General features: G+C 45.7%; 1 protein-coding gene across 1 annotated transcript; it reads right to left on the reverse strand.

The window, feature by feature from the left end:
* Positions 1-838: 838 nt before the first annotated feature.
* SAMD4B (sterile alpha motif domain containing 4B) lies at positions 839-23601 on the reverse strand. The gene is made up of 13 exons (XM_042439462.1): positions 23470-23601; positions 15161-15591; positions 13174-13656; positions 12158-12400; positions 11711-11820; positions 10425-10511; positions 9152-9464; positions 8070-8155; positions 7847-7965; positions 6450-6648; positions 5691-5814; positions 4428-4511; positions 839-3665 (listed from the first exon to the last, which is right to left on the reverse strand). Exons 2-13 carry the CDS (start codon positions 15354-15356, stop codon positions 3637-3639), a joined length of 2073 nt encoding a protein of 690 aa, XP_042295396.1. The 5' UTR covers positions 15357-15591; positions 23470-23601; the 3' UTR covers positions 839-3636.
* Between the last annotated feature and the right edge of the window lie 694 nt (positions 23602-24295).

Below are 24295 nucleotides of genomic sequence, written 5' to 3' on the forward strand. Positions count from 1 at the left end.
TCCCCAAGCTACAAATCCCAGAATTTAATAGGATGCATCCACGGCACTTAAAAGCAGAATAGGATAGCACTGAGAAAGTGTAACGTGAAAGGGTCTGCCAGAGCTCACCTTTTCTTTTGGGTGGCTGGAGGATTCTGGGAGCTTGTGTCCAAAAATATTAACTTCCCCATGGTCAGCAGGAGGCAACATCCTAAATAATAAAGCATTTTGGTGCTCCCAAACATGTGAAAATTATGCAAAAATGCTCCAAAAGACGTATTACTTCCTGTCACCATTTTGAGAAGGACTGAAGAAGAAACTGATTATCTGGTCTTGCTGGAGTGTGTGGGAGATTTTTTGGGGTGGGTGTGTATGTGTATCCCTGTCCACTCCTGGTCTAACCAATTCAACCATTCTTCCTCCAGAGATGGATGCAATCCACTGCAAGGTTCTTTTAGATAAGTCCAATGGAAAAGGTAGAGGTCATGTTCCAGAGACATGGTTAGGTTCAGAGCATGGAAGTGTACATTTTTGGACTGTAACTCCCTGAATCATCTGGCCAATGTCCATGTAACCAAGTTGTAGTCCAAGAATAACTTTTCTAAAGCTCTGGTTTGGCTTACGGTGTCCAACATCCGTAAATGCCTAGGCAGCAACTTGTGGGCAGGTCAGTTATGGGGACACTGTGTTTGTTGTTCAGTCCTTTTCAAAGAATTACCATCAAGTTAGTGATACTTCACTTCAGTGAACACATTCCAGGTATCACCTCGATTTTCCCACTGCCACCCTCCAAGGAAATTCAGTTGTGTGTCAAACCCCACACCCGCAACAAAGGAAAAAACAAAGGTCCAAAAAGAAATTAATACAAAATAAGCACAGCTTTATCATAGAGATTAATAAAAAAGGGCTAATACTTAAATTCTGTATGCCTTTTACAAAGCAAAAACAAAAACAAAACTGGGGGGAAAAAAGGGGGGGGGGGAGCAGCAAAGGAGTCCAACAAAGCGATCTAAAGTCAGAATCTGGAATTATTATTATTATTATTATTTTTGTAAAACATTTTGTGTTTTTTTTTTAAATAACGTATTCATGGTTACCAGCCATAGTCATAACAAAAGTTATTCATAATAAAATGTATCTAAAATAACATTTCTATCTGAAACAGGAACCTTGTATCTCTACTTTTCTTTTTTCTCTTAGAAATAGTTCTCTCTGGTCTTCTGTCCTGGATAATTTTTTTTGTGTGTTTGTATTTTTTGTATACTTTTTTTGTGTTCTTTTTCTGTATTTTTTTGGATGCTACTGTTCAGTATATACTTTGGAAAAGGCCTTTATATTTAAAACAGTTCTGGAAGGAAGAACAGGAGGAGGAGGAGGAGGAAAAAGGAGAAGAAAATTCCTCTGTACCTAACAGCTTGCCAAGGTCAGAATTACCCATCATGTGAAGACAGCGGCTGAGGAAGAGCGCTCACATGCACAAGATTGTGTACAAACACACACGCACACAGACACACATGCACACTAAGTAGATTCAGAGGTAAGAAAGACCCAGCAATCCTCTCTCCATCTAGCCTCTTACAGAAAACCTGACAAGCTTTGGTACCCCAGTTTGGCGACCGCTTTGAACTTCATAGAGGTCCCTCAACACCAGCATCAATCCTGGATTTCTGGTGTCAAAAGGCCCGGTCCATGCTTTGTTCAAGACTGCATGGTTTCTGGGTTGGCCTCATGTTAAAAAAAAGAAAAGAAGGGGGGGGAAATAAGTGTGGTTAAATGAAAGCTGCGTTGCCCCCTCTTCTTCCTTTCATAGTTAAAACAGCGGTTCCCAAACTTTGGCACCCAGAATTCCTGACCAACCTGGCCGGGGCATCTGGAAGATGAAGTCCAACACAACCTGGAAGACCAAAGTATGGGAACCACTGAGTTAAAGTTACATGAAAACTAGGAGTTACAGAATGATATCCCAAATACTTGCTCTAGGATTTGGAAGAAGGGGAAGATGCTAGAACCAAGCATTTATGCCCCCACCCACCTGTAGTGTTTGGTTTAAAAGCAAATGCCCGCAAATGTTTTTTTTCCCTTGCCCTACATGGATCCATATTGGGTGTGGGATGTCTCCCCTTCCCTCCCTGTTAAAAGGCGATGGGTAATCACTTGGTCCCCCAGTGTCTGTTCATTGGATTCTTCTTACCCAGGACACCAGGTTGCGCCTGCCAATTCATTATCGCCACAAAGCCCAAATGCTCAAAGACACCACTGTAAGCTGGACTGAAATTCCTGTAGGGGTCAACCTCATGGAAGTCAGACTTTGCTGGGTCCAGTCTGTCTGTATGCCCCACACCCCCTAATGTTAAGGAAGACAGACAGTCAACTGTGCACCCCCCCAAAAAAAACCCACCTTTGCTAAAGAACTGTAGAAAATTCATGACTCAGCTTTCAAGATTCACCACAGAACTGCTTATCTTATGCCAGTCTTCTGCAAACCTCCCTCCCCCCCCAAATCTTGCCATTACTGGGGTGAACAGAAAAGAATCTTGCATCTATACAAGGAATCCTAAACCAGCTCAACTGAGAACATTTGCTCCTGAACCCCAAACTGCTGACAGATCCCTAAAAACACTCACTTGGAACTGCTTCAACAAAACTACACGGAAAACTCTCCCGACTCAAAAGGCAGCAACCTAAGGAGTTAAAAAGTCACATCCTCACTACTAGGGGTTGGCTGCTAGGGTCCACATCTTGCTCCCCACCCTATCACCCGTCAGCTTCTCCTCTCCAGGCCTTCCGAGGGGCTTTCCACAAGCAACGCTTCACTGAGAATAAGAAATGAAGCCGAGTCGACACCTGCTAATGTAGGCCACCCACTACCCCCCCCCCCCCCGTTTAATCTGCCCCTTGCCAACTGCTTTTGGTAGGAGGAAATATTAGAGGCACTTCTTTTAAACATTGTCAGTTACCTGTATCCCCCCTGCTCCCCACTTCTCCTAAAATACCAGGGAAAGACGGCTAGCAGTTGAGTAAGCCTCAAACCAAACTAGCTTTTGCATGCTCCCCTTTAACTAGGCAGTGATGGCACCTTTGCCAACAATGCCAAGTCTTTCCCTCCCATGTGAATACCTGGCCTTCTGCTCATCGCCTTGGCTCCCCCTTCCTTCCTTCCTCACAAAAAAAATAAAAGGAGGAAAGGAAGAGGTGGGTCGGGGCACAGAAGGCTGGGGAAAAGTGAGGAAAGAGAAAGAAAGGGGAGAGGAAAAAACCATGAAGAGGAAAGGGAATAATTACATGGCCCAAATTCAGCCTTCTCCTGCCCTCGGCAAGTTAAACGTCTGGGAGAAAAATCTGCCAACTCCCATGTACATCAAAATATTAAACCAATAGCTGAAGTTATAATAATAACAATAATAATAATAAAAAGTAGAAAAATATTAGAACACAATAAGATGGTAAGATTGTAGTGACAAGCTTTTTGTCCCCTGTTCCCTCCATCTGCTAGGGAATGCTGAAGGTGGTTTCGGGGAGGGGGGCAGGGGGACAAGTGGTTCACCCACCCCCACAGCGACAAGTCCTGAGGGGGAAAGGGGAAACAAGAGGAGGAGGAGGAAAAAAATAAACAGCCACCCTAAAGCTTCTCAGGAACATGAGCAGATCCAGCTTCTTTCAAATGGTGGAAGTTTTGTCGGTGCCATCTGCAGAAAGAGAGAGAGAGAGCAAGAGAAGGTGAGATGGAACAAAGCAGGTGGACTAAAAAAGGAAGGCTAGAATTTGATAGGGAGGGGTGGCTAATTGTGATTTTCTACAACACCCAGAGGCTTTAGTGTCCTACAGGCTCTTGACCCTGCCATGATGGATAGCGGGTAGAGTAAGTCAACTAAGGAACACATTATGTGCCACCTCTACCAATCTAGGCTACAGAAAAGTCCTTGGATAAGTGTTTGGGAACTGTGCAAAAAGACCACAAGGATGTGGATTGTTCAATCCATGGATGCAGAGCCATGGATATGGAGAGGCAACTGTATTTATTATACAGTATATTGGACCTTCTTTAAAAAACCTCATCTTCCATCTCTTAATCTATATTACCATTTAAAATGTTTGTGTCATGCAAAATCACATCTGATTACAGGGCCATCAAATCTGGTTTTGTTACCTAATAAGACCAAGGCAAAGATGGTAGGAAGGTTTTTGGACCCAATCTGTCAACGTCTTTGGGTACCTCCCCTGAAAAAATTTAAGGGTTGTTGTTTTGTTGTCCTAGCATTTATGAATCAGGTTTGACAAAATCTGACATTTAGATTCTGATTGTCAAATGAAATGTTTTTGTAGAAACTTACGGCTGACTGGAAAAGTTTTGTGTGTGTCTATTTTTGGATCACTTTGCAAGGAATGTAATGATGTGCAACACTTTTTAAGACCTGTGGGTGTGGTCAAACTTAAGCCAGGTTCCTTACCGCCCAGCGCATGCTCTGTCATGCTGAGGCACAGGGACTCCAGCGTGGGGTTGATCTCCAGATCTGTCCCAGGGAGCTGGCAATCTGAAGGTGAGAGGGAAAGGTCACAGGAAAGTCCACTGTATGCAGTCCTTACTCAATCCATTCCATAATCTCTGCTGTATCTGAGAAAGTGCTAGGAAGACTGAAAGGACTCCTCCTCTGTGAGGCTCAGGGGCATCCCTAGTTCCAGTAAGGCCCTATCCTAGCCTTTCTCAGAATGGTGCACTGCAGCGATGTTTTAGGATGACGCTGTGTGTGCGCGTGTGTGCCGGGGGGGAGTAGGGCAAGAAGGCTGCCATTTTCTGCTCATAGGTACTCTGGAGCTCCCCTCCTAAAGAGGTTAGACTGGTGCCCTCCTTGCTATCCATTTGGTAATGAAAACCATTTTTCTTTAGCAGGCGCTGAGGACCGATTACTCAGGAGGAAAGGGAAAAGGCAGGATATTAAAATCATCACCACCATATGATGGTCTGCTATCTATAATCTACCTATCATCTACTGCTGTTGCTGTGCTCCTTTAAATCTTTTTCCAACATATGGAGAACCTAAGGTGAACCAATCATGGGTTTTTCTTGGCAAGATCTGTTTAGAGGAGGTTTGCCTTTGCCATTCTCTATGGCTAGAACATGTGACTTGCCCATGGCCACCCAGTGGTTTTTATGGCTGAACTGGGAATTGAACCCTGGTCTCCAGAGTTGTAGTCTAATGTTCAAGCCATTATCCTAGGCTGGTTCCCATAATCCAATGATGGTGAACCTTTTACAGACTGAGTGCCCAAACTGCAACCCAGACACCATTTATTGCAAAGTGCCACGTCCCTCTGGCTTTCTAGTAAGAAACTCTGGTGCACTCTGTGCTATGGCGACAGCATGTGTGCCCACAGAGAGGACCCGGAATACCATCTCTGGCACATGTGTCATAGGTTCGCCATAATCTATCAGACAACATAAATGACAAATCTCTCTCCTTACACATATGCACATGCACAATAACTATGCTTACAAATTTGTGGCTTTAATATCACTCTGTCAGGACATCTGAAGTAATGGACTGATATCCACGGAAGCTCAAGCTAAAATAAATTAGTCAGTCTTAAAGGTGCCATTAGATACACTCTCCTGCTCCATTTTCCTTTTTGTGCTATAACAGACTAACAAGGCTATTTCTTTGAAAACATATACACAGATACAGTTAATAATATGAAGACGTTGGCTTGCTTACCCTGTGGGAACATGAGGATGGCCTGAGGGGACGTGTGGACGGGTAGTGAATGAGTCCGCTGGACAGAACTGCGGCTCTGACCAGGCATGCTGTTGCTGCCTCCAGGATTGGCAAACCACAGGTTCTTAGGGAAAAGAGATGAATAATTTAAATAGGAGACAAACAGGAAAGCCAAAACATCCTTTGAAGGCCCTCAGGGTTTTTTTGCATTGGGAGCACACAACAGAAGGGAAGATTTCAATAATGCACTGCCTGTCCTTCCAGAAATGGACATGCACTGTCACATTGCAGTGATACCATGAAGAGGGTTGTTTTAAGGTCTCTAACTTTCTAGGGAAAACATATATGCCTGGTAACCACAACCTGAGAAGCCACTTAAGTCAACATAACACCAGAAGCACCAAGAAGGAATGCATAGCAACTCTTTGCCTAGAACAGTTTGATGATAGCAACCACAACATTTCACCCTACGCTATCCTGACAACTCATGGCAGGTTGCCATATTCCTTTCTCCAAAGGCTCACTTATTCTGCTTTTACTCATCTTCACTCCAACTCAAGCCTCCATAATGTTGCCTTCCTCTCTGATACCCCTAAAATGTCTGATCTCTATTGAACCCCCAGTTCCACCTTACCTGACCAACACTCCACAGCTTCCCCTCTCTAAGCTGTAAAATCACTACGAAAATTGTATGATGCCCCTGAATGTTCAGCTTGAAACTCCCAATATTTTTAAAAACTTCAACATGGGCTTTCTTACTTGCCGTCCTTGGTTCCCCAGGTTTGGGCTGGCGAGTGCATGCCGAGGGGAGACCCCTGCAATCCCCGCAGGACTCAGGATCCCCAGGCGACTTGGAGGGATGGCGCGGGGGGGCATCTGGAACTGCCGCTGTCCTCTGCGTGCCACCCCTACCCCCACAGATCCAGCTATGGGGAGAGAGTTGGAACCAAAGGCCCATCTAGAAAAGTACCAGGAGAGGAGGAAAAAGAGATCCATTTGTAAACTATACTTGTGAGATACTGATAGTCTTGCTTGCTGCTGCTATTCTCCTCCTCCTCCTCCCCACCCCCCCAAAAAATTGGGAAACAAAGTGGCATACAAATTAAAAGAACAATGCAATTAAAAGCATACAAAAGTGAGCATTAAAGCAGAATTAAACTAGTACAATATTAAAACACAAGAAAAGGACAGGCCCAACTCCATCGGGCCTGAAGAGGAAGAGCCCTCCCCTCCCTCCTTCCAATTGTTATCTTCTGGCCTTAGAGGGAGTGAAAGAACAGACCCAACGCCATCGGGCCTGGCCTTGATTAAGAAAAAGAGCCATCCCTCCAGTCCATCTGCCTTGGTCCAGGCCTCAGAGAGAGAGAGGAATGCTGGACATGACCCCCCCCCCCCCCATCCCCTTCTCCTTTTGTGTTGTGTCTTTTTAGATTGTAAGCCTGAGGGCAGGGAACTGTCTATTATCCCCTCTGTTGTAAGCCGCCCGGATTCTCAGTGATTGGGCGGCATATAAATAAATCCTATTATTATTATTATTATTATTATTATTATTATTATTATTATTATTAAGCATTTTGTGCTGAAAATTCTGCCACCTAAACTAGGTTGTCCATTTATTTGTTGCTGTTATGTGCCTTGAAGTCAACTCCATTTATGGTAACTCTCATTTGGTTTTATTGGCAAGATTTCCTCCCCAACAGTTTGCCTTTGCCTTTCTCTTAGTCTGAGAGAATGTGACCTGCCTAGGACATCCAATGAGTTTTTGTGGCTGTGTGGGTATTTTAATTCTGGTCTTCAGTTTTGAATAGGTTGTATCAACCAATAAATGTCTCTTTGAAACTGTTCAGAAACTTAAAATGTACATACTTCACCACCCACAAAGAGATGTTTTGTAGGATCCAGACTGAAGTGATATGTTTCTCTTCAGGATAAAAATTAAACAAATGAAAAAAGCCATTTGTGTGGTTAATCAATAATGTTCCAGTTCTGTTGTGAGTTTTAACTGATGACTTCTGAGAGAGCTCTGAGAGTATTTGGGTTTGATTCCCTTCAGCAAGTATTCTTTAGCTTTCACTTAAAATGCAGGTAGACACACACACACACATGCAATGTCACCAAACCTCTGAGCTTAAAAGTCTTTGCTCCCAGAGACTCACCCTTTCTGTGGGCGGTAGCCTTGCATGTCTAGCACAGCCTTCCTTGGAAAGGTCCGGAGTAACTTCAGCACCTGCTGCTTCCAAGACAAGAGCCTCTTCTTCTGTGTCTCTGTGAATGCCTGGAGAGACAGGACACAAGACATTGGTAGCCATGATAGTAGAGGAAAGAATCCTCTGCATTCTCAGAGCATTAACCCTTTGGCAAATTCAAACTCACACCTACCTCATGCATCAGGCACTTCTCTATCAGCTGCAGATAACTAGTGATGTTCTCCTCATCCGGCCGTGAGACCAGCAACTGCGTACACACTGCAGGAAAAGTAATAGGGAAGATGGTTATGCAATTGTGCCTAGTGAGTGGGAGAAATCAGAGCCCTTAAGATGTTTTAAGAACGTGGCATTCCCTTGAAGAATGGATTATTCCTACTCCACAAAGATCTTACTCTGCCACAGGGGTGTGTGCAACTGCAGAGAGAATGGGGGGGCATCTTTTATCCCAGTTCCCCACCCCCAGGGCCAAATCAACAGGTTTAAGTGTGTGATAGCACTTTTGACCTACTTAGGGGTCTTAAGCAGTTCTGAGGACAAAATTATCATGCTTGGTGGCAGTTTTGAGCTAGTTTTAGTGATTTGGGGGTACACATTTTAAATTGCTGGGGGCTGTGGAAACTGCAAAATGGGGTCCCGTGGGCTGCATTTTCCCCACCCCTGTTCTACAACTTCCTCCCTTCCATAATGGGCATTGGGTCCATCTGTAACCTTTCAGTGAGAGCTCTTACATACAGAGGAAGAAGAAAGAGACCTAAATTGCCCTCATCTAATGAATGTCCTGATCACCTCCACAGCCTGGCCAAGCAGTTCCAGGGCAGCAGCAGAAGTAGCAACAAGCTCCAGCTACTGGGTGCGCATTTCCCAGGCTTCTCACTCTAGGGAGTGTGCCAATCCTACACTTCTGCCTTGTGAATGTACAAGGATTGGCCACCATGGTCATTATGTTGGAGTCAGTGAGGTATAGTGATTTCAGTGCTACATTAGGACTCTGGGTGAAAGGAGTTGAAATCCTCTCTCAGCCATGGAAACCTACTTTGAGAAGTCACCTTCTCTCTGCCTCAGAGGCAGGCAATGGCAAACCCCCTCTGGAGAAAGCTTGCCAAGACAACTCTATGAGAGAGTTGCCATAAGTCAGTCAACTTGTAGGCATATCACAACAAGATATAAAGAAGGGGATTGCTACTGTTGAAAGAAATGTCCCATGGACAACAAAACCAGGCTGTTTCAGGCATGAGCTCAACCCCAAGGCCTTACCTTTGCCCATCACCCGGGTGAATTGCCCTGGGATGTCTCCTTCAGCAATTGGTGCTGCCCCTGACTCTCCATCACAAGGGGAGCCTGTTGCAGGTGGGAAAGTGTCTGGGGTCGGTTCCTTGTCCTCAGGACCACTGCTGCTTTTCTCCAGGCCCAGCGCAGGAGCTCCGTGCTGCTGCTGTTCAGCTGCCAGTTGCTGGCTCTCCTTCGATGCTGCCATGGCCTGCAGGGCGTGGAAGGCTTTGATGGGGGTGATGATGATTTGCTGCAGCTCCTGGAGAGCATTCCACAAATTACCACCTTCCAGGATGTCCTACCAAAAAAAGAAGAATGCAAAGGTTGGGGGAGAAGAAAGAGAGAGACAGAATATGCTTGAATGTGGGTGTCTTGTGATAGCCCCTTTCTGGATGTGGGACTGGGATTCTGCATACATGCAAAATAGTACTCCACCATCAGCTATGTCCTTCTGGCACCTTTCCTCTTTTGGCAACTTCCTGCTAGGCTACAGTTCAGATAATTTGTATTTTCGATAATTCCCTAAGCCAGGCAAACACAAGAGAGCCTCCACTGGAGACCATACAGGCTGAATTAACAACCCAAGAATTCTCTTCTGCCTCTTAAAACCCAACTCCAAAAGGTTTTAAGAGCGACTGGTGAGTTGGAAAATGGAACCTTGCACTCAAGTTCAAGATGATAAATTAATGGAGAGCCTGGGACAGTAATATTAATATTTTTTATTTATATACCTCCTTTCCAAAGGATCAATGCGGTTACCTAATTTACCTAAGCAATTACATAAAATACCTAAACAACACTTAACATATGCAAACTAAAATTCCATTCCTCATCCCTTAACTAAAATACAACCATAAAATTCCAATTTAAATTAATTAAATATTTAAAATAGATAAACCTAAAAAAAGCAAGTCATAATTTAAATTTTAAAATAGGCAGGCATAGGAGGGACATTTGGGGTGAATAGGGACGAACGACATCATTGTAGAATTAATCCAAGTGGTGGATTCCACAGGGTGTATAGGAGGGGGTACTTTCTTTATCAGAACTATGTAAAACTGGCTGTTGCTGAAGTTACAACTGCTTTTTGAATCAAATTTTGCAGCTAACAGTTGGAGCTAACAGATGCCAGGGGGTCACATGTGGCTCATGGGCTGCCCTTTATCCACCCCTCTTCTAAACAAAGAGCTCCAGAGGCCTAGGTTTAGCCTTTCAGCAGCAATGCCTCTACAAAAGCTCCTTTACAGGGTTCTCTTACCTTCTCCAGAGACTTTAGGACACTTTGCCTTTCCCGCAGCTTCTGGATACTGAGGGCAATTTTGTGCCTTGCTCCTTTGGTCACATTCTAAAGAGAAGAAGTGGATGGGGTAGAGAAAGAGAGGTGACAAATACTCCTGTGAGGTATCAGCTTCCCACTCATTTACAGACAACCACTTCCTCCAAGAATACAAGGCATGCAAAGATGTTGCCTCTGCTACAGAACAGCCACACTTGCTCATGACACCTCTGACAGAGAGAGCCAATTAGTGCCCTGGAACCAATCTTCTGAACTAGGACCCTTCAAGGGCTACATGGATTGCCAAAAAAATTAGAAAACCGAAATTGTTAGGGGGAAAAATAGGGGTTTTCTGATGTTAAACAGCATGAAGGGTGAGGGCTTCACCTATTTAAAAGATGAACTGCAGACACGGTTCACTTTTTTTTCTGACCAGGAAATTGATAGTCTAGGGAGTATGGGGAGACCAAGAGTTGGGGGGGCACACTTTCCCCATACTGTTGTGCAACCATGACTGAGCTCTGCCATACAAAGGCATGTACATTCTCAGTTTTCCTTTTTGATAGGGTAGATCTGGGGAGGACATGGCAGTTTCAAAATCCAGATAGCTCAGGTCCAGACTATCAGAAAGCCCATATCTCCCCATATAAGCCTGCTCAAGTCTAACGATCTTCAGGGGAGGACTTTCTCTCTACCCTCCAACCTCTCAGACTTGGCTGGTGAGGGCTTTCTCAGTGGCTGCTCCTAAGCTTTGGAACTCCCTGACAAAGAAGGTTCAGTCTGTCCACTCTCTGCAGCCTTTTCACTGGGAGGCAAAGACCTTCTTATTTAAATAGGCTTTCAGAAGCCTTGGCTGACCAGGTTAAAGTGATTCACATTTGGGTGTGCCATGTGTTAATAGGTAGCATGTATTTTTAGTGTCTTAATGGTTAATGCCTTAAAAGTAATGATTTATTTGGATGTGTGGTTTAATGCTTTTTTGTACTCCATATTGCTTTAGATGTTTTGTTTTAATGTATATCGCAAGCCGCTTTGAGCCTCATTCAGGAAAAAGTTAAATACAAATAAATAAATAAATAAATAGGTGAAGGCATGCATGACAAAAGAAAAAACAAAACAAAAGAGGAAACAGAGTCCCTGCTATGAGTCGTTCCACAACATCAAAAGTCAGCAGCACAACATCAATACTAGGCATATTGCAATGGCCTGCCCCAGCCGAGTCCTTAGTTTGCAAAGGAGAGCAGTTAAAACTGGAGCTCCTTGAGTACCTGAGATTCCAGATGCTGCTCTGTGAGTGTCATCATCTCTTCGTAGGTCATTTGGGAAAAAAGAGCTGCATATTTGTGGAGGCGAAGGCTCTTCAGCCAGGAGGGTACATCTGGAAGGAGAGGTCAGGCGGTTCAGACATCTTTTACAATAAGCAAGGCTCATAATTTGCATCTTTTTGGATCCTATTCCATTCCATTCCACTACTACAACTTCATAAACATACTTCATATCCCAAGGCCTGGGCATCTCGAGACAGGCAAGAGAAGTGAAATGTTTCAAAAATCCAAATTAAGTCAAAACACAGCTGAACACAATCTTGAGGCCACCCCAAGTCAGGCAGGTGGCACTTGATTCAGTAGCTACCATTCACTGTCTGTACCAATATCTAAATACAACATGGGAAGCAGCCTCCCTTTCCAGCCGCTCTTGTTTAACCTCTGCAATACCTTTCATGCCACTTCCGTCCTCCTGAAAGGTGTTGCGACTACCAGACTGTTCCTCTGTCTGCTCGCTGCCTGAAGAGGCCACACTGCTCTGGGGAGAAAGGGGCGCATGCTCTCCGCCGGAGATGAAGGATGGCCGGACACCCATTTCGTCCACGCTCATCCACTCGCCGGGGACCTGCTGGCTGGTGGGGATGAGGGACATGGAGCGCTTCAGAGGGCTGGGGTGGATTTGGCAGGGGAATGCTGCAACCAGAGAGAGAGAGGGTTAGGATCTGCTGAGGACAACTTGAGGCTCATGTCATGAAATAATCAACAGGATGGATCCCATTCTTCACAAAGAAAATTTCTACCTGACAAGTTAAGACCCCAGGATAAGAGAATGTATTATAAATTGATTAGTTATATTTTAGAAACTTACTATAAAGACTAGACCATGAGTTTGTCCCACTCAGGACAACAAAAAGGATTTCTGAACAAGAAAACATTACCTGTGAGCCTAGTTAGCATGTGCAGAACATATTCACTCCACAGACACAAATCACGCCCCCACACACCCACCCACCAGCACCCAAGACTGTTAAATGGCTGTGAAAAGAGAGGTGGAGGGACACTGAAGATTGCCTCTTTTCCCCTGCAGTCTGTTATGGGGGCAAGAGGTACATCATTCCTCTGCCTCTTTCTCTGGCAAACTGCAGGGGGATGAGACACACTGCCTGGTCACCTGTCGCCCCCTATTTCAATTCAGCAGCAATCCCACGTGGCTTGGCAGCTGCCTGAACATGGATGCTTTCAGACTGGGTGCAAGAGGCTAGTGTATAACCACATGTGTATAGCACCCGGTTTCCTACAAGCAAGCCATGCTTCAGAAAACGTCATTAATAGAGCAAAATCCACCAGAATTTTTTTTCCTTTACAAGGAGGGATTTCTCCTTGTAAAGCTCCCATCCAATCTTCCTTGAGCTTCCTAAGAAATTGGGCCTTGAACAATGCCAACTCAACAGCCCAACCTAACGCACCTGTGTTTGTGCTGCTCCCAATGCTGTTGATAGCTGACGGCACGGAGCCAGAAGGGTGGAAGGACATGTGACCATTTTCCCGCGGTGGCTTCTCCTGCCAGCCATGTCCCAGGTCTCCCAGGCCTGTGTCCACTGGCCCTTGCCACTCGTCGGAGCCTTGGCGCGAGTGATAGGCCGTGTCAGGTCGTCCCCTTCCTTGGCTGGAGTAGCTGCTGGAAAGGTGTTCTTCGAGGTGGTTGAGCCAGAGGGCCAGGGAGTTGCGGTCGTCCAGCGTAGTCGCCGGGTGGATGAGGGCATAAGAGAGGAGCTGCCTGCTCTCCTCTATGAAGCCGTTGCTCTCGATGGAGTAAGCCAGCACCTTCTGCAAGAGCTTCATGTACTCTGACTTTGCATCTGTGTTGCCAGGCTGGAGAAGAGGCAGGTGGGATAAGAGTAGGGAAACCACCTTTTCTTTTGACTCTTGGTGCCACTGACTGATGACAGCTGTCAGAAGGAGGGAGAGGAACAGAGAAAGTGGGGTCAGAGAGGTGTCTAGTATCCTTGAAGGCCAAACAAGAATTTAAAGGTGATTCATGAGGACTCTCTACACTGAAGCTGGTCCCTCACACCAAGTCATCCTTCACAGTTTGGGAAGTGTTTACATGGTGCTATACATGGCAAGGAGTCCCACAGAAGTTGCTGTTAGACTACAGCAGCAGACAAAAGAACCAGCGGCATCTTAAAGATGAACACGTTTATTTATTTTTCTATAGTGCTGCACTTTAAGATGCAATAGGACAATCTGGCGCTGTTTATTACACCTGATGTTTCACAGAGTAATACCAGCAACTAAAGAAGAGACTGATCCCTGACTCAAGCTTACAAACCAACAGAGCTTCAGCCTAGCTTTGTTTGACCACTGCCTTTATCATTGGACTGGCATTAGTAGTTCTTTTTGGACAAATAAGAGCAGTAAACTGCAAGGCCTTTAAAGTCAGATCAAAAAGGCATTTATTTCATCATGTTCAAACCTCCACACAGCTCTCTTGGCTTTAAGAGAGCTGGTTCTGAAAATCCCCATCAGATCCATATTTGTCTGCCCCATCCCTCTGACTTCTGGGCTTTGCTCTAGTTAGAGAGTTAAGAGGTTGCATTTTTTTTTGTTTCAGGAAAAATGGAGAAACAAGGTGCTGTCAGCCCTAAAAGTAGGGATGGCAGCTTGACAGAGGGGGCTGTGAGGGGAACAGAGGTTAACTGAATGGTATGGAGTTCACACAGATTAGTGAGATCCGATTGAACTTGTGAGGACACTTGGGCCTTATTAGTGGCTAACTGAGAGGAGACAGATGCCACATAGTAATCTCTGTCAATGTATATGCTTTATACACTCTTGGACCAACATCCTGAAATAAACAAGAGTAAGTCCACCTTATGCCTATGTATGTCTTTTTCTTTCGGTTGTTGCAGCTCTTGGTATTCTCTTCCGCCCTTGTAATGACCAAAATCCTCATGCTGGACTCACAACTTTGCTGCAATACCCTCCCTGAACAGCCATCCCATGGCTGGTGGATAGTGTGGGGATGAGAGAAGCATTTGCTATGTCCCACAGCAGATCCCCAGCAGATCTCCATGGAAGAAGTCATGCCTATGTTTGGTTATAGGGCCACAGCCAGATGTTTTTTATTCTCACTCCTGTTCACCACCACTCATGGAATGGTTGTTTGTGAGATTATTGTGGCAAACACTCGAGTCCTGGAGTCTTTTTTCTTTTGTATGGGGATGCGTAAGGACTGCTACTGCCTTCCTGCCCTGTTTGTGGATTCTTCCGGAGGCATGTGACTAGCCAGTTAGAAAGGGACTGTTGGACTAGAGAAAAATTTAATCTGAGCCTGCAAGAATTTCTGACAGAGACCCAATAATCATTGCCTTATGAACAGAATTTTGGCATCTAATCTCCCAGGCATGAGAATGTTAGCCTTAGACTCCAGGAAGCTAAATGTTGGCTTACCTGCATTGTTGGCCTCAGCTTCCAAAACATGGATTTCGGTACAGTCTGCCAGTGAGTGCTCCAGGCACAGCTGCAGAAAGCGGGCTTGGGTGCGAGAGATGCGTTTGAGGAGGGAGAGCAGAGCCACTGTCTGCTCGCATTCATTCCAGCCTTTGAACCAGCCAGTGAGGATGCCCACCTGGTCCCGGAACATCATGGTTAGCAACAATTTGCCCACCGTGAGGGTCAAGGGAGGCACAGGGGGAGAAAATCCCCTCACATGTTTTCAACTTCAAGTCTTGGGGTTCACCACAAGGGCACAAATCAAAATGCTGATTTCCCTGCTAGCAGACACGCAGGATGGCATGGAAAGGCAGGCTTTGTTGATGCAAAGAGCTGGATCTCCGTGGGTTTCTTGCAATTCCTCCTCTTTATCAGGCAGCTTCAGACCCCTTGTAAGAGACAATGAAAGTCAAGGATAAGAATCTTAACATCCCATCCCTCTGCACCCCAAAAATGTACACTAGGAACATAGTACATAAGGCTTTAATGTCATGGTTCTAGCCCATGGAATCGTAGGATCTGCAGTTTGTTGAGGCACTAAAGCAATATGAAAGAGAAGACTAAATAACTCACATAACTACAAATCCCAGAATTCCATGGCATTAAGCCATGGCAGTTAAAGCAGTGTCAAACTGCATTTATTGTGCAGTCTAGATGCAGTGCTGAAAAAATCCAGTATTTATAATGCAGTAACAAGGGATTATTCGAAGTCAGAAACTTAGAATCACAGACTCTTAGAGCTGGAGTGGACAACAAGGGTCATATACATACGATATTGTTTAATGTTTTATTGTATTGCATAAGGTTTGATAGCCTACTGTGAATACTACAAAACACAGACATTTCCCCCTCTAATAAAGAGTATTGTCTGAAAAGCATCTAAGCAATTTAGAATCACAGAATCCTAGAGTTGGAAGAGAACCCAAGGGCCATCAAATCCAACCTTCACTCATGCAACTAAAGCGGTCTTGAAAGATGCCCATCCAACCTCTACTTAAAGAATGTCAAAGATGGAGAGTCCACCACCCTCTATTTCACTCTCTAACAGCTCTTGCAGTCAAGAAGTTATTCCTAATGTTTAGGAAGAATCTCTTTTCTTCCAGTTTGAATCCACTGGTTCATGTTCCAGCTGCTGAAGCAACAGAAAATAAGTTGGCTCCAAACATTTAAAGATGGCACCTCTGTATCTTCTCCCCTCCAAGCTAAACACACAGCTCCTGAAGTCATTACTCATAAGGCTTGGTAGGCCACAGAAGAGGTCAGATGGAAGTTAAAACGGATGGATCTCGATATCTGGAGGACAAATAACAAAATAAATCCAGACTTTTTATTTCTTCATCCAGTCAGGATGTGACTGGAAAGTTGAGAATGAGGGTACTGGTCAATTTAGCCAATATTCTCCAACCCATCACTGCAACTGAAAGAATCAATAAGGAAAATATTGCTTCCAGGAGGGTCTCTCTACTGCTACAGCCCTCTGCAGAGTATCATAGATTTAAACAGCCACTGGATCTTTGACGAAGGAGGAAAAAAAGCATCCCTTAAAGTCATGTTTCTATTAAAGCTCTTGTACACATACACAGAGAATACACATCTGTATTTTTTTTTAACCGAGGAAACAGCTGTCTGGGTCCCTCTGTCCTCTGGACACTATAATTAGGGCTAAACTGAAGCAAACATATTCCTCAAAGAAAACAGACAGAAGAAGTCTGCAGGAGAAACCAGGCAGCTGCCCTTAATTATATCTTCAAATGCAGGAGACAACATACGAAAGGCCATCCATGCCACTAGCATGGGTGAGGGACACACTGCTCTGGAAGCAAAGATGAGAAGCACAGGGAACAACGGTTGGGAGCAAAGAGAAAGAAAGCAAAGCTGAAGACTGGAAAGTGAGATCTGAAGACATGGCTCTACCAATACATTTGCCCTACTCAAGCAGGGCTAGACAAGCACAGCTATGAAACCTGCCAAGTTTTAAAAGATGACAGCAAAACCTGACATTCGGACATTTTCATTGATGTGCCATAAAAGAACCTAAAACTTTGAGACTAGGAATTAGAAGTTTGCCCCAAGGATGGAAAAAAGTTCCAATGATATAAACAAGCCAGAGCTAGAAGCCTGAACATCGTATATCATTCCAGTGAGTCAAGTACACAGCAGAAATGTCCTCCTCAAAGAAGCAGAGGTGGCACTGCCAGTCATCTTCCTTTCTTCAGCCCAAAGGTGTGAAGTTAAAACAGTCTGCTCCACTCACAAGTAATTTCACTGGAGCAGAGCGATGCAGAGGATGGAGCCTATGGATCTGCCTCACCTCACCATCCAGAAACATCCAGGACTGTTTCAGTGGAGAATCAAAACCTGGAAAAGGTGGCTGCCAAGTGTCACAAACTGGACATGTAAAGCACACAAGCAAGCGGATGTTCCAGTTCACCTCCAGATACCCTCATTCAGAAAGACGCTTGAGGAACCACAAGTGACTCCATAAAGCTACTCTGAACACTAAGGACTACTGACACTGGAGTCCCAGTTCCAGAAGCGGGTGGAGCGTATGTGTCTATGTACCTTCAAGTTGCCTGTCAACCTATGATGACTCGATCAATTTCACAGGGTTTTCTTAGGCAAGGAATCCTCAGACTTTGCAAGTTCCTTCCTCTGAAATAGGTCCTACAGCACCTGGTATTGTTTGGTGGTCTCCCATCCAAGTACTAACCAATGCTGACCCTGCTAAGGCAGGTGGAGGTCACCCTTCAAACAGAAGATCTAGGGATGTGCATACTCAAGCTTCTAGCCTGTCAAAACTGTGTCTCTGTGTCAAAACATTTTTGATAAGGGTAGGTTTGTGGAAGACAAGATAGTTGGGCTCAGAATGGAAATTCTCCAAACCCTTTACTATGCATGTGCTTCACTGAAATTGACATAAAGGAATGAGTCAGGTGTAAGAGAAAACAAAACAAGACTCTATAAAGTAAAAGAAAAACAAGGTCCCCTGAACTGTTTGTCCATGTGAACATTACAGGAATGAGGAATGTCTACCCTGCCCCTTCCCGAGGGGAATGTGTACATGTAGTGTAAGAAGCAGAGAAGGCCCTGGAATATTCCACCAGCATCAACTCAAGTTCACAGAGGTTGGTACTCTCTGGAGAAAAATATCAGCTGTTTAGCCTTAGTCTTAAAATCAAACCTTGGGAACCTGCAGCATCAAAAATCCAATTTCTATCATTCCTGGACAGCTTGACCAATAGCGAGGTATAATGGGAGCAGTAATTCAACTTCAAGAAGGCAAATGTTTTTTCATTGTTGAACAAAATCTATGTGGACAGTATAGGGCCACCAGGATGATCCCTAACACTGCTTACGTTCCTTAAAAACAGTGAAGCCAAGGAATACAACTTGCCATGAAGAGATGATTTGCCAAAGTTGCTTGAGGAAACTCTATCAGAGATGCAGCTTGAGAGGCCTTACCCTGTTAGCAGATAATCTCTGTACAAGCCCAGCCCAAATCACACACCAGCTAGTTCTCTCTATGGCACCACATGCAAGCAAACAGCCTCAGCCCTGAGTCTTGCAACTGAACAGGCGGCTCAGATGACCAAATTACCTGCTAATCTTGGCCTATCACACTTGCCATTATTCACATAACAGATGCAAAGTGGCTGATGGGATGACAGACTGAGGATCAGTGCTCCAGCTTCCTCATGCGCTCATCCCAATTCCCCCTACACTGCAGAATGTAGTGAATTTTAAATCTCAGCTGGGTTGTGCGATTTATTTCTCCAGAGCAGTAGGGCCATCATGCAGGCTAAAAGATACACACCTTTAAAACAAAGGGTTAGAGGAGTTTGCCACAGAGAGTTTTGAATGAGACCAATTTGCCCCAATTTAAGGGTAAAAACAGAAAGAATGCATGTCACTAACACTCAAGAGCCACATGCCATCTTTTAACATAACACCACAATTTAAACAGGTCATGTTTTTCACCTATATAATAAGCTACTGGCATGCTCTTGCTTCATTCCAACCATCTTTGACACTGATTATGAGTTTGCATTATTAGTGATATGGAGAATTACTGTAACATAGATGCCTTCTTCCAAGTTTCTTAATCTCAATCAGGTTTCTGATCCCAGTTTCTAGACAGGCAGAAGAATGAAGGAATCTCACAATCCTGTTATCTCTGTCCTGTCAAATCTAATTATAGGGTATTAACTACAAGATAGGAAGTCTGAAGGGGGGGGGGGCAAATAAGAGAGGACCATAAGGTTCAGTCTACAAAGAAGGCAAGAAGCTCCCACAATGTGACTGCCAGCATACATCCCAATCTATGCTCAGCAGAAATAGTTTGTACAGTAACTTCCAAACTGTGGACCAGGTTCCTCCAAGGGATTGTCATTCTTAGACAAAATGGCTTTATGTAGAAAATGTGTAAAAGCAAGAATACAGCATGCTTCCAACTTTAAATGTTGTCTATAAACCAGTGCCTTAGTTATCAGGGGTGACAATGGTTTGGTTATTTTGAAAGAAAAGGGATAAGAGAACAGAGAGAACCCAGCTGAGTTAAAACAAGAGCTATGAAAGGAAGAGAAGCAAAGATGGGACTTCTTTAGTACTACGAAGAGCATTATAATGCATAAGCAGCCATGGAAGTTATCCAAGAGGGAAAGTAGCTCTAGTTCTGTGATGTAAAGAGACAAATAATTCTCTCTTTTTGCTATCTGAAGAATTACAGTCCAGGTCAAGACCAAAGTCTCCTTTTCCCAAATCCCCATTTGTCTATGACTGTTGAAGGCTGTGAAGCCCACAGGTCTTGGAACCAAGAGGGCATCTCTAGTGGAGCAAAGAGAAAAGCTGATTGATATGGATCACCAGGGAATAATCTGAAGATGCAATTTATTCAGACAGCTTGGTCATAAGATCTGTTCTATTCCCTCTTGAAGACTCCCTTCAAAACTCACAAGAACATTCTGACTACAGAAGAAGCACCTTCCAAACAGGATCCTTGGACGGACGGCAGAGGTATCTTAATGATACCTCTAGAATTTGGTCTAGAAAGGAGTGGAGACAAAAACTTGGAGGTTATCTCAAGCTCTTTAAACCTGTGACTCTGGCAGAAGACAAGGGAAGCTGTTTGTGGCGATGGGGAAGTTAAGTGACCATGGAAAGTTCCTGAAGTAAGATTGAGGTAAAGAGCCAGAGAAAAGTCCCTGGATAACTGAGTTAATGCCCCAAACAGAGGACAGGGAAAGGGAGCCTTGATTTAGAGTCATTTATTTTTAACCAGCTGCAGTACATGTGTGAATGGAAGAAAGATGACAGCTAAGAGCAGGAAGCCTTGGGGCTTAAGGGACCAGGAGAAAACTGAAGGAGAAAAGAGTTACCTCCAAAGGGAGGTGTTGATTTCCAGCCAAAGGTGTCCACAATGATGCAAGTGATGGGAGGGGAGAGGAAGAAACATTCATCTAGGGTTAGGATATAAAGGGATACTCAAGCCTCAGGCCAGAAAGAACTGGATGGAGTTATTCATGGTCTAGTTTCAGAGGAATAAAAACTACAAACCTAATTTTAAATAGGTTTCAAAATAGGAGATGAGGGCAGCAATGCAAAGGACGGAGAGTGCATCTGATCGGACGCTCCTTTAGCCATCACTTCTCTGCTCCAGGAGCCCAGAAAGATGGGCCTGAAACTAACCCCCCCCCCCCCCGTCCATCCTCCCCAGTGTGTCTCTCTGGGCCTTCAAGTCAGGTGCCAACATGGAGTCAACATGAACGGAGCTGACTCCATTATGGAGTTGACACATGAATTGCACAGTGTTTTCTTAGGCAAGGGATTTTCAGAGGTGGTTTTGCCAAGGCCCTCCTCTGAAATACAGCCTACAGCTATATTCACTGACTGTCTCCAACCCAAGTACTATGCAGGACTGGCCCTGCTTATCTTCCAAGACCAGACAGGATCTGGTGACTTCATCTGTTCCTTGTTGTTGTTCCTCTACTTCAATCCATGGGGAGAGGTGGATAATAAATAAACCCTATTACTATTATATATGGTACAGTGCTCCCTCGGGTTACGAAATTAATTCGTTCCGCGGCTAATTTCGTAACCCGAAAACCTTCGTAACCCGAATTGCCATAGGCGCTAATGGGAAAAAAAGCCGCGGCTCTGCCGCGGCTCCATTTAAAACAGCGCCGGCGTTTTTTCGTAACCCGAAAAAACGTTCGTAACCCGAAACAATAAATCCCTATGGGATTTATTCGTATCCCGAAAAATTCGTAAGCTGGGTAATTCGTATCCCGAGGTACCACTGTATTTAGACCAGGAGGATCCTCTCCATTGCCAGTAGCTTATAGGTCGATGCATACTGCCTCTGAATATGGAGGGATAGGAATCTGCAGCCTAAGACGCAGGCTTAGCTAGACCACTCCAAACCAGAGACTGGACCAAACCTGCCTACTCTGAAGAGGGCCAAGAGCAGCTTTCTTCCTGGCAGTGTGTCTGGATAGATCAGTCGCTGGGGAAGGCAAGTGGGAGATGCTGCTGGGCTCACATCTGGACTCTGGGCTTCCAGTGGCCTCTGATGCAGTGGGCTGCTATGCCTGAAAGCTTATCCCAAACAGAAGCTGTTAATCTTTCAGGTGTCACAAGATGTTCCCTTGTTTTTGCTACAACAGACTGACAAGGCTGCCCTCCTCTGCCTGGAAATTTCCAGAGGCAACCGGCAGACCAGCGCTTTAGGAGAAGGCTGGCCTGCCCGGGCCTTTGGCTTGGTCCAGCAGGGCTGGGACTTCTAAAAGGAAACAGACAGAGAAAGGATTTTATGGGCTGGCTGAGATGGCAGGAAAATGGCAGAGGCTGCCATTCTACGGATGCACATCACGTCTCTCAACCATCCGCCTCTGGACTTGGGAGCAGAACTGAACCAAAAGATAGGAAATCGTTCTGTAACCAAGTCAGACAGACCCCTGATCTCTCTAGGCCTATGCTGTCCATTCTTCTTTGGAGATTAGAAAACAGAGGCTGGGCTGCTTTGGTTCTGTGCTCCTGCATGGAAGAATGGGGCTGGACTGGATGGCTCCCGGAGTCTCTTCCATCTCTTCTGATTCTTTCCAACTAGCCCTACTGGGCTGACTGAGCCTGGGACCTTCAGCAAAGGCATATGGGTAGCTGCATTACTGTATTCCAAACCCATTGGTCCATCTAGACCAGTGCTGCCAGGTGCCAGCAAAGGGCTTAATGGGGCTTCAGGTGGGAGCCTTTACTAGTATCCTTACCTGGCCATACCACTGACATGAACTCAGGACCATCTGCAGACAAACATGAGCTGATGCCTTAGACCCAGGAGTCCAGCTAGACCGGTGCTGCCAATGGCTTGACAATGCTACTAGCCCTATCTGGCTATACCTCTGCATAGAAGTATGGGCAGCCAGGCACCTTATTGCATTCCAGACCCATGGTCCATGTGGGCCACAGTGCCTGGCAGCAAATGGTTTGCCAGGGCTTCAGAAGACAGAAGCTTTTACTACTACATGACTACTAGCCTTACCTGGCAATACTCCATCTCTCCTGGCCAGGGCTTTGGGTGGGACTCTTTGACCACCAGCCCTACCTGGCCATAGTGAGGCTGAACTGGAGACCTTCTGCAGAGGAATGGGGGCAGCTGGGCCCAGCGAGGCCCTTACCCTCCAACTGACTGGCAGCAGGTGGCTCTCAGGGGGCTCTTTGCCACCAGCCCTATCTGCCAATGCTCTCTTCCCTCCAGAGAGTTGTGGGGCCACAGGAAAGACTGCAAAGCCCAGGATTCCCTAGCACTGAGCCAGGCCAGTGGGTTGTTTTTGGCCATGTCTTTTGGGCCTCACCGCTGCCAGGGCTCAGTGCTATGGAACTCTGGGATTTCTCTGAGGCGTTCAATCACAGCCATCCCTGGAAGAGAGCTGCGGTGCCACAGGACAAAACTACAACTCCCAGGATTCCACAGCAGTTAAAGCGACGTGGAAGTGGGTCATTCCTGCAGTGTGGGCTGCAGGAAAGGGGCCTTTCCCTCCTGGAGACCCCCAATTCCCAGCCAGGCCCCAAAACCTGAGGAAGGGGCTCTGACTGCGGGGGAGGAGGAAGGGGGCGAGGGGCGTGTTCTCCTTAAGCCCATCCCCTTGTGGGCGGGACCTGCGCCCCTTCTCCTCCTGAGGGCCCACCGAAGAGGGGGAAAGGCGGAGGCGGCGTCTCGGTTCCCCTCGGGGCCGCTTTCCCTTCCTTCCCTCCCGCCTGGAGGCCTCACTCACCGGACCCTCGGGCTCAGCTCCGGCCGAAGGAGAGAGCGGCGCACACACATACATAGGACCCCCTTCTCACATAGACTCCTCAGGGCGGCGCGGTGACATCACAACGCACGCCAACGTCATTACGCACGCACGCACTCAGCGCTGGTCCCGCCCCCTTGCTCCCTTCTCGTTGGCTGTGTTGTCCTCCTCCCTCTTTCTCCCATTGGCTAACTGGAGATCGAACGCCCCATTGGCCAATGAGAGGGCTCTTAGGGAAAAACACCTCCCAATAGCAAACCCCTTTTTTAAAGTCCCGCCTCCAACGTCTCTTGCTCTTTTCGCTTTTTCCCCCGCCTCCTCTTTCCCGACCGACCAATGAGAGGGCGGCAAAAGGGGCGGGCCGAGTGAGGTCATCGCCCCCGAGGGGCCCTGAAACGTCGTGGAGAGGGGGGCGTGTTTGTTTTTTCTCCTCAGAGTCGACCCTCAGGGGCTTGTTTTTTTCCCACCCAAGCGCCTCTATTCGTTAAGTTTTAATTAGTCACGAATCTCCTCAAAAGTCATAATTTTTACTGTTTTACTTATTAATATATATATATATATGACATGGTTTGAAGTAAAATAAGAGAGACATACTTTATGGGCTTTAAAACAAACAAGTTTTTTACCTCAGGTTTCGCTTCTAATCCCCCCAATAAATGGGTGCGTCTACATCTAGTAGTTCCAAACTGGGCCTTTTAAGAGCTTTTGGACTTCAGCTTCCAGAAGCCTCAGCCATGTCTGGGATTCTGGGAGCTGAGTCTAATCCTTAAACAGCACAGTTGGGGCCACTGGTCTACACTGAAGAAAA

This window comes from Sceloporus undulatus, chromosome 9, assembly GCF_019175285.1.
Source record: "Sceloporus undulatus isolate JIND9_A2432 ecotype Alabama chromosome 9, SceUnd_v1.1, whole genome shotgun sequence".
NCBI classification, from domain to species: Eukaryota; Metazoa; Chordata; class Lepidosauria; order Squamata; family Phrynosomatidae; genus Sceloporus; species Sceloporus undulatus.

Excerpts from the sequence above, each read along its gene's own strand:
- SAMD4B (XM_042439462.1), bottom strand. The coding sequence starts at position 15,356 with ATGATGTTCCGGGACCAGGTGGGCATCCTCACTGGCTGGTTCAAAGGC. Across the intron at positions 12,401-13,173 it reads TGGGAGCAGCACAAACACAG|CATTCCCCTGCCAAATCCAC; the intron begins GTGCGTTAGGTT and ends CTCTGGTTGCAG. Across the intron at positions 8,156-9,151 it reads CACCCGGGTGATGGGCAAAG|TGTGTACGCAGTTGCTGGTC; the intron begins GTAAGGCCTTGG and ends CTTTTCCTGCAG.